At 36.7% G+C, this 15,391-nt stretch overlaps 1 protein-coding gene across 3 annotated transcripts in view; it reads right to left on the bottom strand.

Moving 5' to 3' along the window:
• LOC105496641 (mitogen-activated protein kinase kinase kinase 7) overlaps positions 1-15,391 on the bottom strand; it is a 73,019-nt gene that overhangs the window by 34,873 nt on the left and 22,755 nt on the right. For all 3 annotated transcript variants that reach the window (XR_011623535.1, XM_011767173.3, XM_011767181.3), the window contains exons 4-9: positions 11,914-11,959; positions 10,367-10,505; positions 6,869-6,993; positions 3,825-3,953; positions 2,410-2,540; positions 875-956 (exon numbers count right to left, since the gene is read on the bottom strand). Coding sequence is in view for 2 of the 3 variants with exons in the window: in XM_011767173.3 (XP_011765475.1) it covers positions 875-956; positions 2,410-2,540; positions 3,825-3,953; positions 6,869-6,993; positions 10,367-10,505; positions 11,914-11,959 (652 nt within the window). In the remaining variant the exon portion in view is untranslated. The remainder of the gene's footprint in view (positions 1-874; positions 957-2,409; positions 2,541-3,824; positions 3,954-6,868; positions 6,994-10,366; positions 10,506-11,913; positions 11,960-15,391) is intronic.

Below are 15,391 nucleotides of genomic sequence, written 5' to 3'. Positions count from 1 at the left end.
ACCTAAGAGGACTGAGGACCAGTGAAAAGGTGGGAGGCTAAAAAAACTCAAGGTCACAGTAAGGAAACGAAGAGAGGGTTTGAAGGACGTGGGAGATGCAAATTATAGAATTTTAGAGAAGTACATTTTAGAATTCAGAGCAACTCAAAATATTTTCAGTAAAACTGGAATTTGAGAATAACTAGCCAAACCATAAACCATCTCAAAATAAATAAAACTATTCTTGAGGTGGGAGAAATAGATCAGTAAAAGTATTCGTCAATAAATGCAGGGTAAATACATATGCATATAGACACACGTGTAGTTTTTAGTTTTAATTAATAATGAAATGCTTATAATGCCACTATATTTTGAGAAGTACAATATTTCTAAGTTACAGTATTATTTCTACTATCTTTTTGATGACCACAAATTACATGTCCCACTACTACTTCACATTTCGGAAAACTAAGGAACTTTTAACATAGCTTCTTAAATCACAGTCTCTGTAGAAAAGAACAAAAATTAGGGTGTTCATGATGAAGAAATGTGTTAAATACATTTACAATAATTTCTAATACCACTTGATCTAGTAGTATCCATTTAAAAGTTATCTTTAAAGTTAAGAATGACATTTACTGCAATACAATATGCCATCTTTTTATTCATAATTATGTAGGAATTCCAAGACTTGGAAGCAGGTCTTCAATAACTCTTTAATCAGGGTATCTTCATGAAGAATGATGCACCTGTAAACTTAAATTGCAGTCAATCATATGAAATGAAGGAATTAAAATGCAAATGGGGACATTATTCATTACTTCTTGATTATAATTTCACGGGAATAGAGACGAAAGAAAAATCGAGTCGATACTCTTCCAATCTATCCATTTACCTGTACTGGTGGCAGAGTTGCTCTGTCCTTCATCTGAATACTGACAAGGATACTGTAATGGCTCATCTGCTCCTGGAAAGTACTATACACAAAAAAGTAAACCACAGCTTAAAATTTCCTTAATACAAATTAAATCCTGTTAATGCTTTATTTTCCCTAAGGTATATACTAAATTTGTAGGTGCCTAAATTTTTTATTTTACAAAGATTACAATAATGTACTCTTGGATTTCAACTTTGATCAATGCCATGCACCTACCTAAGAATCTAGCTTACATTGGAGTCTAGATAGTCTTGAAGAAAACAGCAAATATTTCTCTAGAGAAACATATGAAATAAAATAGTATCATTTCTCATAATTATATAAAACATATGCATGTTCTCACAATAGTGATGTAAACTTCCGTATTGTTGCAATGACTGTTAGTCTGATAACTGAGACTATTATACCATAGAATAATTGTTAGAACATTTTAAATATTAAGAGAATAGATTATGAATATCTTTCTACAAACTGGAGGCATAATATTCAAAGTATATGCTGGACAAAAATATTAGAATTTAGAGAAAAAAAGGAAAGGTATTCTCCTCAAATTAGACAAAGCACAGACTTCAACAACTTATATATCCCAAAGTTTTAAGTAATCTGACTACAGAGACTAAGTTGTTTTCTTATGCAAAAGGTTCTACATATGACTGGTATCCAAATATGATGGTAAACTTTTAGTAGATTAGTTCAAGCTGCTTTGCCTAAGAAATTTTTAATAGATTGAATAAACAACCTTTTACCATTTAGGAAATCACTCAGTCTATATTTAAGAAGATTGTAAGATTCTTCTACTGAACAAACTGTTCCAAAATTCAGGCACTTTCACAGATACGTGAACTTTTTAAAGTCAAGATATCACTTCACAGTTTTTGTTAATGTACCAAAAACCAGACGTGTAAAATATTCCAAATAATTCTAATGGTGCTTAATTCATAGACTAGGAAAATTTGATAATAATTTAAAAAGGGTTCTTCTAAACAGAAGGAAGTTTAACTTTTTACTGGGATATAAAAACCTGATAATAGGCCAAATAGTAAAAGTCACTCAAATAAATGTGTCTGAGAATGCAACCTATTGCCTTGCATAAATGACTAAACGCTTGATGAAAATTGGCATCAGAAAAATGTAAAATTTAGTTTAGCATATATTGAAGTCATAATATTAATGTATCTAAGTCCTGTGACGGCTTTAGAGATTATTTCAGTTTCTCCCGCATTACAGATGAGGCAACAGGCCCAGGGACAAACATACTTGTCCACTAATGTAAGCAAAAAGAAAAAAGCAAGTCTAGAAACCTAGTCCAGCCATCTTTCCAGTGATAAAGAACTAGATTTTCCCTCTCAAAATAATGTTTCCTCTTCTGACTATGAGTAATAAATGCCCATTCTCACTTAGAAAACATAGTAATATATAAAGCAGAATATCATTAAAACTCAGCACATATTAAATTCCCCTAAATCCAAAGCCCCTCAAAAGAAGGATTATACCCGCATCAAGTGAGTCATTATTTTCACAATTTCCTCCATTGAAGGGCGCTGGGAAGGATCTTTAGACCAACAACGAGTCATCAGGCTCTCAATGGGCTTAGGTAAATTTTTTATCAGTGGTGGTCGAGTACCTACAGTTGAAAATTAGAGGAAGAGGGGAAGAATGTATTTACCCAAAGAATGATGCAAACTCTTTGTACATATTTCCAAAGTGGTATTTATTTTATAGATCTTGTAGTTTAAGATCTATATTGGAGTAATAAAAGTGCTTTGTAATTTTATCAATTAACAAGTTAGTTCTTTTATTCCTTACCTCATGGACGTTCAATTATTTACTGAAAACTGACAGAAAGCAAGCAAGCAAGCTGTCCTGGTCAATGCTGTCACAGTCTCTACAATGATACTAATGGTAGTAATATTAAAGGCAGTATAGGAAACTGGTAAAAACAGCTAAGATTACTCAGATGATGGTACTGTTTGATAAATCTATGAACGACCTAAATAGTTAGGCAGACATTTGTTTTTATACTTGTGGAATAATGTAAAAAATGGCCATTAGTTACATGATTATAAATAAGGCATAGAAATGAAATAAGAGTGGCGCTAAAGTTAAGAAGGTAAGTAACTTTCCTTCATGAAAAGCTATTTTCCCAAGCAAATGTAAAGTAACTATACTAATGAAGGATGCATTCTAACATCATATGTGGTTAAAAACAATACCAGAACTATAAAAGAAACAGGATGGATGCAAGGACATTGAGTCCATAAGTCAATATGACTGAAGATATGAGCATTCAAGTCAGAAGCATCTGGATTTGAATCCCAGCTCTACCACTTACTAATCTTGTGATATTAAGCAAGTTATTTAACTTCTTTAGGCCTCAGTTTCCTAATCTGTAAAATGAGGCAACAGTACTTACCTTCTAAGGGTAGGTGAGAATATAAACAGGAACAATATGTGAAGCATTATTATGCTTTGCTTTTTCTCCTTGATGAGGCCCTTGCTTCTTCAGGAGAAAAGGGCTACAACTCTCCAGTTATATTAACCATGTCAGAGATTTTATGTATGTATTTTTTTATTTTTTCCAGGATCTAGCCTGAGGTTTCTCCCTAAGAGACAGCCAACCTAGACAGTGGGCTCTGGTTGTGTACTGATGGCCTTTCCCTAATTAGCGCAGCCAGTGAACATCCTCAGCTGCATGTGTAGACCAGGACTACTCTTAATCCTGCTCTGCTGGACTCTGGGGCAGGGACAGGGCAGAGTCTGATAATGGTAAAGGAGTCTCTTAACAAAGAATTGTACATTTTAATTGTACATTAAATGTACAATGATATTATTTAGGGAAGGGGACAGGAGCAGTCTTCCAAGTAGAAAACACAGTAAGTACATTTAAGAAAAATTGCGTTTTACGAACCATTATGAACAGCCCACATGATTCGGAAAGCTGGGCCACCAATCTCATCAAAGGGTTTCCGACGCGTTATCACTTCCCAAAGAATAATACCCCAGCTGAAGACGTCACATTTTTCACTGTAATTACTACCTAGAAAAAAAAAGGTGGTATATAACCTAAAGACTATTTTTCCACATGACTTACAGAAACAATGGCTTACATTTTGAGAATGGGTATCATGGATAAAAAACAAGGCTGTCACACATAGAACTAAGAAACTACTCTTTCTGAAGTACTTTGTCTTTTCAACAAGTACATTTTTAAATGAATTAAGTATCAACGATACACTAAGAAAATCTATTTCAGAAACTTGGTTATTTTCTATCTTTTCATCATGAGGCATAGGACTTGACTTTTATGTATTTAGACTGATACTTTCTCTGGGGCAGAGTATGAAACATCTGTACGTTCCTTTATGTTGTTCATTATTATTTTATTTTGAGACAGGGTCTCATACTCTCATCCAGGCTGGAGCTCAGTGTAGCCTCAAACTCTTGGGCTCAAGTGATCCTCCTGAGTAGCTGGAGCTATAGGCATGCGCTGGCATAACTGGTTAATTTTCTAAATTTTTTGTAGAGATGGGGTCTTGCATTGCTGCCCAGGCTGGTCTCAAACTCCTGGGCTCAACTGATCCTCCTGCTCTGGCCTCCCAAAGCGCTGGGATCACAGGCATGAGCCATTGTGCCTAGCCTCCTTTCTGTTACATTTTAATCTTAAAATTTCTTCCCATTCTCTGATGGACAGCACTACTCTGCTATCAAAGCAGAAGAACTTTCTAATTTAGTGTTACAATTTCTTCCTCAATATATGGTGAAGGGAAATTCTTAATTTGTAACTTAAATGTAAGTTGTAAGTAATGAAAATTATGGATAACCCAAGTTATACAGCAAAATTTACAAACTAAGTAGGTGGTTGAATCAGCACAGTAAACACCCTTCATAATCTCCCAAAAATAAAAACTCAACCCACTGTAAGAATGAACAATTATTATAGCTATAGCTTTACATGCTAAGCAGTACACTGTAATATAGCACTACAACCATGCTACAATCTAATTTGGGCTACAGGTTGACTGACATCTTTCAGAAATGAAGAAACACAGCCTAACAGTCTGCATTTTGTTGCTCTAGACAATTAAGGGTTGTCTAGAGCAATAAAATTAATCTTTTGTATAAACAAATCTTTTTGCTCTCCACATACAGTAAAATGACATTAGGTCATTTTAACTCACATAAAAGTATATTAAATAAGTAAATAATTTTAAAACAATGTCAAATGTATACATTCTGTATATGAAACAGGAGGCATTATTTAATCTTGTGTAATATAACACCTGATTGTTCATTCATTATTAAATTGAATTTTAGGGCAAAAGAGCTCCACTCAGGTGACTAGTTGCGTTGCAATTTCTCTTTCCCTGGGGTGGCTAAAAACAAACAGAAAACCCAAAAACTTTAAAGTCATCAAAAATAAAAGAAACACGCTATAACCAGAGTCTGATTAACTGAATGTATCTGAATTTTATGGGCATTCACACTTCCTAACATACAAATCACACATCTTCAGTTCCACTTCTCTCATTTAAAAGATAATTTGATGTTTTTATACACAAACCTAGTATATAATTTACAGACAACTCTTTTAGAACTTCAGTGACATATGGAGGTATAAAAGAAGGTAAACATATAAGCTTGACCTTTATTGGTGGTCAAGCAATTTATTTGTAATTCTTAGTATCTTATTTCTGTCCAATTACTTGCATTCTTTTTTTTTTTTTTGAGACAGAGTCTCGCTCTGTCACCCAGGCTGGAGTGCAGTGGCGCGATCTCGGCTCACTGCAAGCTCTGCCTCCCGGGTTCTAGTGATTCTCCTGCCTCAGCCTCCCAAGTAGCTGGGACTACAGGCGCTGGCCACTACGCCTGGCTAATTTTTTGTATTTTTAGTAGAGATGGGGTTTCACCGTGTTAGCCAGGATGGTCTTGATCTCCTGACCTCGTGATCCGCCCGCCTCGGCCTCCCAAAGTGCTGGGATTACAGGCCTGAGCCGCCACGCCCGGCCACTTGCATTCTTTCTAAGGCATCCTCATTTAAACTGTAGGGCTCTCAATTTTTAATTGCTAGGAAACCAATACAAAAACGCAGTTAATTCTCATTATTCCTGGCATTTATGTTCTATAAAGTTTCTGAGAACACTGAATTAGTGAAGACCGAATCATCGCTCCTAGGGAAAATACAGGGGTAGGTTCCTGTGCACCTCTGGTCACCACGTTTTTGTCAACTGATCAATATATAACCTTGTTTCATGTGTGTTTCTGCTTAAAGACACCTGATTCTTATATACTGTTGATTCATTACCATTGAACTCATAGCCAACATTTCTGTAACTCATGCCTGAATGAAGATAATCTAACACATGTATATTGTCTGTTAAGACACATCACAGCCTTCTTGTACTTAGGCAGTACTATGCTTGAGGGCCATTTTAAGTACCAAAATTACCAACAAAAATCACAAAAATGAAAAAGGGCTCTAAACGGTACAAAAAAGACACCTGCTTACAGCATGAGAGCTGAAACAAGACGGAAGAGCATTGTCTTGTTCAGGCTTAGCTGGGAACATGTGTTAGATGACTCAAAATGTGCACTGCTCAGTGCATGAACACTGTCTGCGAATACATGAAAGCACTGTCTGCAAATAACCATGAAAGCACCATGAGTATTAATTTTGGTGTTACAAATAAAGTTTAGCAAATAGGCAATTTTGCAATTAAGAAATTGGTGAATAATGACGATCAACTGTACATATGCTTGAACCTGCATAGAAGATTTAAATCTTACTATAAAATTTAGGATATAACACTACATTTAATATCCCCTTAGATTTCATTGTATACTTTATGTATTATGCAGAAGTAAAACCATGGAAATGGGGAAATCTATAAAAACATATTGAATTCACAAGGAGTGAGGGAGATTATCAAACAATCCATACTTTTGCCATTTTACCTTCAAAAACTTCAGGTGCCATCCAAGCAGCACTCCCCTTGTTATTGGTCATGTGTGTCTGAATGTCACAGGCTGTACCAAAATCACAAATTTTCAGAACTGTCCCCCCTGCAACCAGCAGTAAGCTGTTTAAAAAAAACAAAAAACATCAAAAGTTACAAGGCCAACATTTTATTCTCAATAAAAGAAGAGACATTTGTGGAAATGGAAAAGGTTAAGCAAAATGAATGTTATCATTCAACTTCTGTGAAATGACTAATTTACGTAGTTACTATAAAAGCCTAATAGTTCAGAGAAATATAAGCAAAAATTAATTGACCATAACCTAGCTCTCTTTGGAAGGCTGCTAGACTCACATTCTGATGTCTTCATCTCTAGCTCCATAATCTTTCCTGACTATACTTCTCTCCGGCCAAAATAAAATGTGGGTTTAAAAAACTTCTAGTAGGTCAACATTACGGTATCCTAAAATGAGAGTTTAATCATAAATATGTACTACTTAAAAAATAGTAACACTATATAATTTAATTAAAGAAAATAAGCCAATATAGAAGGAAAAAAATGGTTTGTAATTTAATATCTTTATTTTGAAGATACTTATAAAAATGCTCAATCCCAAAACCATTTTTGTGCTTAGACTATGTATGTGTGGGAGGAATAAAAATCTATTATAGCTAAAATGACCTAATGAGAGACTTCCGGAAAATTTTCTGAACTTAGGATTCTGACTTTCCTAAGTGTACTGTTACCCAACTACAATCACCAAGTAGCATACTCTTACTTACAATGCTTTGCTTTTCACGACAAACAGAAATAGAAATGGGTAATATAATTTGCACAATCACATTGTAGTAATATATCCAATAGCAGTATATAGGAATTCATTTTAATTACAAATTTTATAAACTTTTTATATCGGGAGAGATTATTTGGAAATTTCTTCTTTTAGTCCAATGTGACTAAAATAAGCCAGATAAACTACTATTCACAGTTCCATAATACCAAAAAGACTCTCATAATCATTCCAATGAAAAGAATGCTAAATCCAGTATACCTCTACATGTACTTCAACAAAACTTTTTCCCCCATCTCGATGTTCTTGTTCAAACTCTTACACTTTTTACCCAAGAAAATTATAAGAACTCTGTAACTATTTTCCTTGTTTTACACTGGTATATTCAAGATATCAAGATAATTTTTGATAATTCAAGATAATTTTCCCGAATGAGTTTTATGTTAGTACTCCTTTACTCGACTTCAAAAGTTCACCAGCCTTGAACAGGAAATTCAAGGCTCACTGAGATCTGAACTTAAATTATCTTTGTAGGCTTATTTCTCATGTACATGTGAATAAATTTGCAAAAGATAAAATACAAGCACAAGCACAACTTGATTGTGTATAAAACACCTCCCTAGATCATCAGGTACCTTCTTTAGATACCATTTGAGGAACTCTTCCTGACCACAGAAACTGTAGGTTTTCCACTGACAATAAGATATAGCAGGTATTGGCCGGTAGCGGTGGCTCAGGCCTGTAGTCCCAGCACTTTGGGAGGCTGAGGCGGGCGGATCACGAGGTCAGGAGATTGAGAATATCCTGGCTAACACGGTGAAACCCCGCCTCTACTAAAAATACAAAAAATTAGCCAGGCGTGGTGGCACCTGTAGTCCCAGCTACTCTGGAGGCTGAGGCAGGAAAATTGCTTGAACCTGGGAGGTGGAGGTGGCAGTGAGTTGAGATGGTCCCACTACACTTCAACCCGGGCGACAGAGTAAGACTCCATCTCAAAAAAAGAAAGAAAGAAAAAAAGATATAGCAGGTATTCATGTACGTCCAATTGTATATAAAAGCATAGCCATTCCAAAGAACTTTCTTTTACCCAGTACTTTCTGCATTAGAATCAATTCTGATTCTAAAGTTCAACTTGTATACCAGGGGCTCCAAAGATGATCTGCAAAATGAATCCAATCATGGAGAGGCCTGGAATACATGACCTAGACCAGACCTTCTGTAAATATATTAATGGTATTTACTAGCAAAAGGAGAGTCTCTATCTACAAATGATTTTAGAAGGATACATCTGGTCTAACTAGGTTGACTAAATAAACCTAAAATTTATGTGGCACGGTTGGGTGAAGATTAGGGATAGTCGTTTAAGCTGTGTAATTAGTGCAATGTAAAAGATGTTAAAAAATGGAAATGATTTCCTTTTGTAAGATACTTCTCCATATATTGTTCAATAGCTAATAATTTATTCCAAAGCCAAAACATATTGTAATGAGGAGAAAAGGGATACTTTTGGGTGTTGCATCAGATGCGTTCAGGCTCTTTTAGGAAAATAATGCTTTGGCTGTACCTGATGCTTGCCTATATCCTTTGGATCATTTGTCAATTTGCTGCTGGTTAAGAGCTGTGATTCTCATGAGTTTGCTTTAATAATTCAACTCTGTTAATATAGTGGGAATATTCACAACCAGGAAAAAAAAGATGGAGTGATTTCTTCATTAAGAAATCACTTAATTTTAAGGCAGGTAACCAAGATAGTAGCCTCAGGAAAAATAAAAGCTTAAACATTATTTTATCAGTGACCTGGGGAAACAGAAATCAGTTTAAGTTTGGGAGCAGAGATAAGATACACTAGCAAGAACAGTGATTCTAAGAGTTGGAACCTATGTAGAGTATATCAGATTAGACCTGAGAGTGACAAGTTACACCCAGAAGGGATGTTTTAATGCTTTAACCCAGTATCAAGAGAATGAAATAACTGAAGACTATATTGATTTCCTAAGGGAAATCTCTACTGTAAAGACTAATGTGCTGGGGTGGGAGCTTGGGGAAGGGTAAAGAAGATATGTGGAGACTATTTTTACTCTGTCACAGGGGCATAAAAGAAAAAAAAGAGAGAAAAGGAAACAATATGTTTTATGTGTATATTTTCTTTAACTGAATATCTATACAAACAAAAACCCCGAAGTTTTAGTCTTTTAAAATACTTATCTAAGGAATTTGTAAGTTTTAAAGTCCCAAGTATTCACATTATGAAGAATCCAGAATATTTTCAATTTCTACCCAGATACCAAGAAATGCTCTTTTACTTCCCTCTGAAAGAGCAAGTAATAACAACTCTGCAAATTTTTGTAGAATGTTTATGTGCTAGGTGTTAGGGACACAGCAAGAAAAACGTCAGACCTGTCTCTGCCCTCAAGGAATTGTCTAACAGCAATATTATATACTGCAGGCACAAAATGAGATTTTTATAGGCTAACAGAGTCTAGAAGTATGCTAATCTAAGGTAGAAGTTACCAAAAATAAAAATCCCACTAAAGACAACATCTAAAATACAAGCTTAGATAAATGACTCAATGATGAAGGTGAGTTAGTAAACATTGAGTAAGCCAAATAGAGAAAAGAGAAACTCCTGTACAATAATCAGCTTGAATTCGAGAGTGAGAGAGAAGGAGGAAGGGGCTGAGGTGTGTCACGTTATTAGAACTTACTTTGGTGGTTTCAGGTCCCTGTGAATTAGCGCTTTGGGTTGCATGCTGTGAAGATAAGCCACTCCTTGGGAACACTGTAAACACCAACTCATTGCGTGGGCAGCAGTATAATATGGCAATGGTTCAGCACCATGCAGCACTGCAAAAAAAAGGCACAAACTAAAAAGAACTTTATTGCATATAACCAAAGACACAACGTGAATGCAAGCACTATCAGAATACACGACTGGGTATTTTTCTACATATACATATGCTCTATCAGTTCTGCTTTTAATTGTTTTCTTTCTTTTTTCTTTTTGTTTTTTGAGATGGAGTCTCACTTTGTCGCCAGGCTGGAGTGTAGTGGTGCGATCTTGGCTCACTGCAACCTCCGCCTCCTGGGTTCAAATGATTCTCCTGGCTCAGCCTCCCAAGTAGCTGGGACTACAGGTGTGTGCCACCACGCCCAGCTAATTTTTGTATTTTTAGTAGAGACAGGGTATCACCATGTTGGCCAGGATGGTCTTGATCTCTTGACCTCATGATCCGCCTGCCTTGGCCTCCCAAAGTGCTGGGATTACAGGCGTGAGCCACCATGCCTGGCCTTTTAATTTTTTTTTCTAAATAAAAAGGATGAAAATATCTAATAATTTTGAGTGGATAACTGCCATAATAGTAACATTTAATAGTACATCTATTAAATGTTATTTCTACATTCAAGTAAAATCAAATATACATTACCACACTTTTTCAAACACATAAAGACTTTCATAAAGTAATATAAATTATGAGCAGTCTTACGGCACACTACTACAAGAGAGAGGCAGAGCATAGTACAGAAAGAAACAAAACAATGTATATCAAGATGTTTGCACCTGTATTTTCTGTAATGGCTAAAAACCAGAAGTAGTTCAATCAAATAAAACAATAGGGTATTAGATATCCACCAACAGTGAAGAACACATGGGCAGTAAATATAAGTAAAAGTTTACATAAAATAATGTTAATTATAAAATAAGATGTAACAATTTGTTTTATATAACTAGTGCTACAAGAGACAATACATGTCTGCATATGGTTGGTATTTTTAGGGTAAAAGAGTTCTGTTCTAGAAAGGTAACTACACAAGGTTTTTTTCATTGCTGCAAATAAAAGGTTGTGTGAAATGAGTTTTCACAATTTTTTTTTTAAAAAAGAAAAAATAAAGCAGAGTGAAATGGAAATATGGTTAAAGAGTTCTAAAATGAGGAGGCTCAACATTATGAGGGCAAAAAGAAAAAAATCTGAAGATATTTTAAAATCTATTTAAAAAGTAAATTTTTACTTAAATGCTTTTAATGAAATGCAAAGTACCATCTACTTAAAAAATTGACAGACCTCTAAATTTCACAAACTAATGTTATAGAATCTTATCTTTCCATTTTTATTCTTTAGTAGATTTTTAAAAATCATGTCCTTTTGAGACTCTGATGGCAAATTGTGAAGAATGTTAAACAACTTATGGTTTATATTAGAAGTTTTCAAATTATTTTAATCTGCTAGATAAAGACAGGTCTAGTGACACTCACCATTATATAAAGAGCCCCCTTCAGCATATTCCATCACAAGACACACCTAAAGGAAACATATACAAGAAGCATTAACCAAGAAGCTCCAGCATCTTAGGGCCTTTAATTCACTCCCCTGATTTTACAGATATATTAAAAATCATTCTTGGGCCCCTACTATGTGAACAGTACTAGGGAAAGAAAAGATATCTATGACCTAAGACTGTCTTCTAGGAGTCCGCTAAGAGTGAAGATATATGTAAAATACAATCACAAGATATTTTGGGGACTTTCTCCAGTGTCAGTAAGTAGGTGCTACCACAGGATATCAAAAGCCTCATAAGAAGATGAGGTTATTGGACAAGATCACCTAAAATAGCTCTTCCAACACCCTGTTTTGCTAAAAGACTAGAAACAAGTCAAATGAACAAACTATAACTGTTCTTTCAGAAATACATCTAAGATAGTAGATCAAAATAGCTACACAGGAGGTTCCAAGATGGCCAAATAGGAACAGCTCCAGTCTACAGCTCCCAGTGTGAATGACACAGAAGACAGGTGATTTCTGCATTTCCAACTGAGGTACCAGGTTCATTTCACTGGGGCTTGTCAGACAGTGGGTGCAGCCCATGGAGTGTGAGCTGAAGCAGAGCGGGGCATTGCCTCACCTGGCAAGTGCAAGGGGTCGGGGAATTCCCTTTCCTAGCAAAGGGAAGCTGTGACAGATGGTACCTGGAAAATCGGGACACTCCCACCCTAATACTGCACTTTTCCAATGGTCTTAGCAAATGGCACACCAGGAGATTATATCCCATGCCTGGCTTGGAGGGTCCCACGCCCATGGAGCCTCACTCACTGCTAGCACAGCAGTCTGAGATCGAACTGCAAGGCAGCAGCGAGGCTGGGGTAGGGGCGCCCACCATTGCCGTGGCTTGAATAGGTAAACAAAGCAGCCAGGAAGCTTAAACTGGGGGGAGCCCACCACAGCTCAAGGAGGCCTGCCTGCCTCTGTACACTCCACCTCTGGGGGCAGGGCATAGCTGAAGAAAAGGCAGCAGAAACTTCTGAAGACTTAAACGTCCCTGTCTTGACAGCTTTGAAGAGAGTAGTCATTCTCCTAGTATGGAATTTGAGATCCGAGAACAGACAGACTGCCTCAAGTGGGTCCCTGACCTCTGAGTAGCCAAACTGGGAGACATCTCCAGTAAGACACCTCATACAGCCAGGTACCCCTCTGAGACGAAGCTTCCAGAGGAAGGATCAGGCAGCAACATTTGCCATTCTGCAATATTTGCTGTTCTGCAGCCTCTGCTGGTGATACCCAGACAAACAGGGTCTGGAGTGGACCTCCAGCAAACTCCAAAAGATCTGCAGCTGAGGGTCCTGACTGTTAGAAGGAAAACTAACAAACAGAAAGGACATCCACATCAAAACCTCATCTGTATATCACCATCATCAAAGACCAAAGGTAGATAAAACCACAAAGATGGGGAGAAACCAGGGCAGAAAAACTGAAAAATCTAAAAATCAGAGCGCCTCTTCTCTTCCAAAGGAACGCAGCTCCTCGCCAGCAATGGAACAAAGCTACATGGAGAATGCCTTTGACGAGTTGAGAGAAGAAGGCTTCAGATGATCGGTAATAAAAAACTTCGAGCTAAAGAAGGATGTTTGAACCCATCGCAAAGAAGCTAAAAACCTTGAAAAAAGATTAGACAAATGGGTAACTAGAATAAACAGCATAGAGAAGACCTTAAATGACCTAATGGAGCCAAAAACCATGGCATGAGAACTACATGATGCAGGCACAAGCTTCAGTAGCCAAATCGATCAAGTAGAAGAAAGGGTATCAGTGATTGAAGATCAAATGAATGAAATGAAGTGAGAAGTTTAGAGAAAAATGAATAAAAAGAAATGAACAAAGCCTCCAAGAAATATGGGACTATGTGAAAAGACCAAATCTACGTCTGATTGGTGTACCTGAAAGTGACGGGCAGAATGGAACCAAGTTGGAAAACACTCTTCAGGATATTATGCAGGAGAACTTCCCCAACCTAGCAAGGCAGGCCAACATTCATATTCAGGAAATACAGAGAACGCTACAAAGACAATCCTGGAGAAGAACAACTCCAAGACACATAATTGTCAGATTCACCAAAGTTGAAATGAAGGAAAAAATGTTAAGGGCAGCCAGAAAGAAAGGTCGGGTTACCCACAAAGGGAAATCTATCAGACTAACAGCGGATCCCTCGGCAGAAACTCTACAAGCCAGAAGAGAGTGGGGGCCAATGTTCAACATTCTTAAAGAAAAGAATTTTCAACCCAGAATTTCATATCCAGCCAAACTAAGTTTCATAAGTGAAGGAGAAATAAAATCCTTTACAGACAAACAAATGCTGAAAGATTCTGTCACCACCAGCCTGCCTTACAAGAGCTCCTGAAGGAAGCACTAAACATGGAAAGGAACAACCGGTACCAGCCACGCAAAAATATGTCAAATTGTAAAGACCACTGCAGCTAGGAAGAAACTGCATCAACTAACGAGCAAAATAACCAGCTAACATAATAATGACAGGATCAAATTCACACATAACAATATTAACCTTAAATGTAAATGGGCTAAATGCTCCAATTAAAAGACACAGACTGGCAAATTGGAAAAGAGTCAAGACCCATCAGTGTGCTGTATTCAGGAGACCCATCTCACATGCAGAGACACACATAAGCTCAAAATAAAGGGATGGAGGAAGATCTACCAAGCAAATGGAAAACAAAAAAAAAGCAGGGGTTGCAATCCTAGTCTCTGATAAAACAGACTTTAAACCAACAAAGATCAAAAGAGACAAAGAAGGCCATTACACAATGGTAAAGGGATCAATTCAACAAGAAGAGCTAACAATCCTGAATATATATGCACCCAATACAGGAGAACCCAGATTCACAAAGCAAGTCCTTAGAGACCTACAAAGAGACTCAGACTCCCATACAATAATAATGGCTGACTTTAACATCCCACTGTCAACATCAACATCAACAAGACAGAAAGTTAACAAGACAGAAAGTTAACAAGGATATCCAGGAATTGAACTCAACTCTGCACCAAGTGGACCTAATAGACATCTACACAACTCCTCATCCCAAATCAACAGAACATACATTCTTCTCAGCACCACACTGCACTTATTCCAAAATTGACCACATAGTTGGAAGTAAAGCACTCCGCGGCAAATATAAAAGAACAGAAATTATAATAAACTGTCTCTCAGATCACAGTGCAATCAAACTAGAACTCAGGATTAAGAAACTCACTCAAAACCACTCAACTATGTGGAAACTGAACAACTTGCTCCTGAATGACTACTGAGTACATAACGAAATGAAGGCAGAACTAAAGATGTTCTTTGAAACCAATGAGAACAAAGACACAACATACCAGAATCTCTGGGACACATTTAAAGCAGTGTGTAGAGGGGAATTTATAGCACTAAATGCCCACAAGAGA

This window comes from Macaca nemestrina, chromosome 5 (assembly GCF_043159975.1).
Source record: "Macaca nemestrina isolate mMacNem1 chromosome 5, mMacNem.hap1, whole genome shotgun sequence".
NCBI lineage: Eukaryota > Metazoa > Chordata > Mammalia > Primates > Cercopithecidae > Macaca > Macaca nemestrina.
Note: the sequence above shows the minus strand (reverse complement) of the source record. Positions and strands in the feature narration are given on the sequence as shown.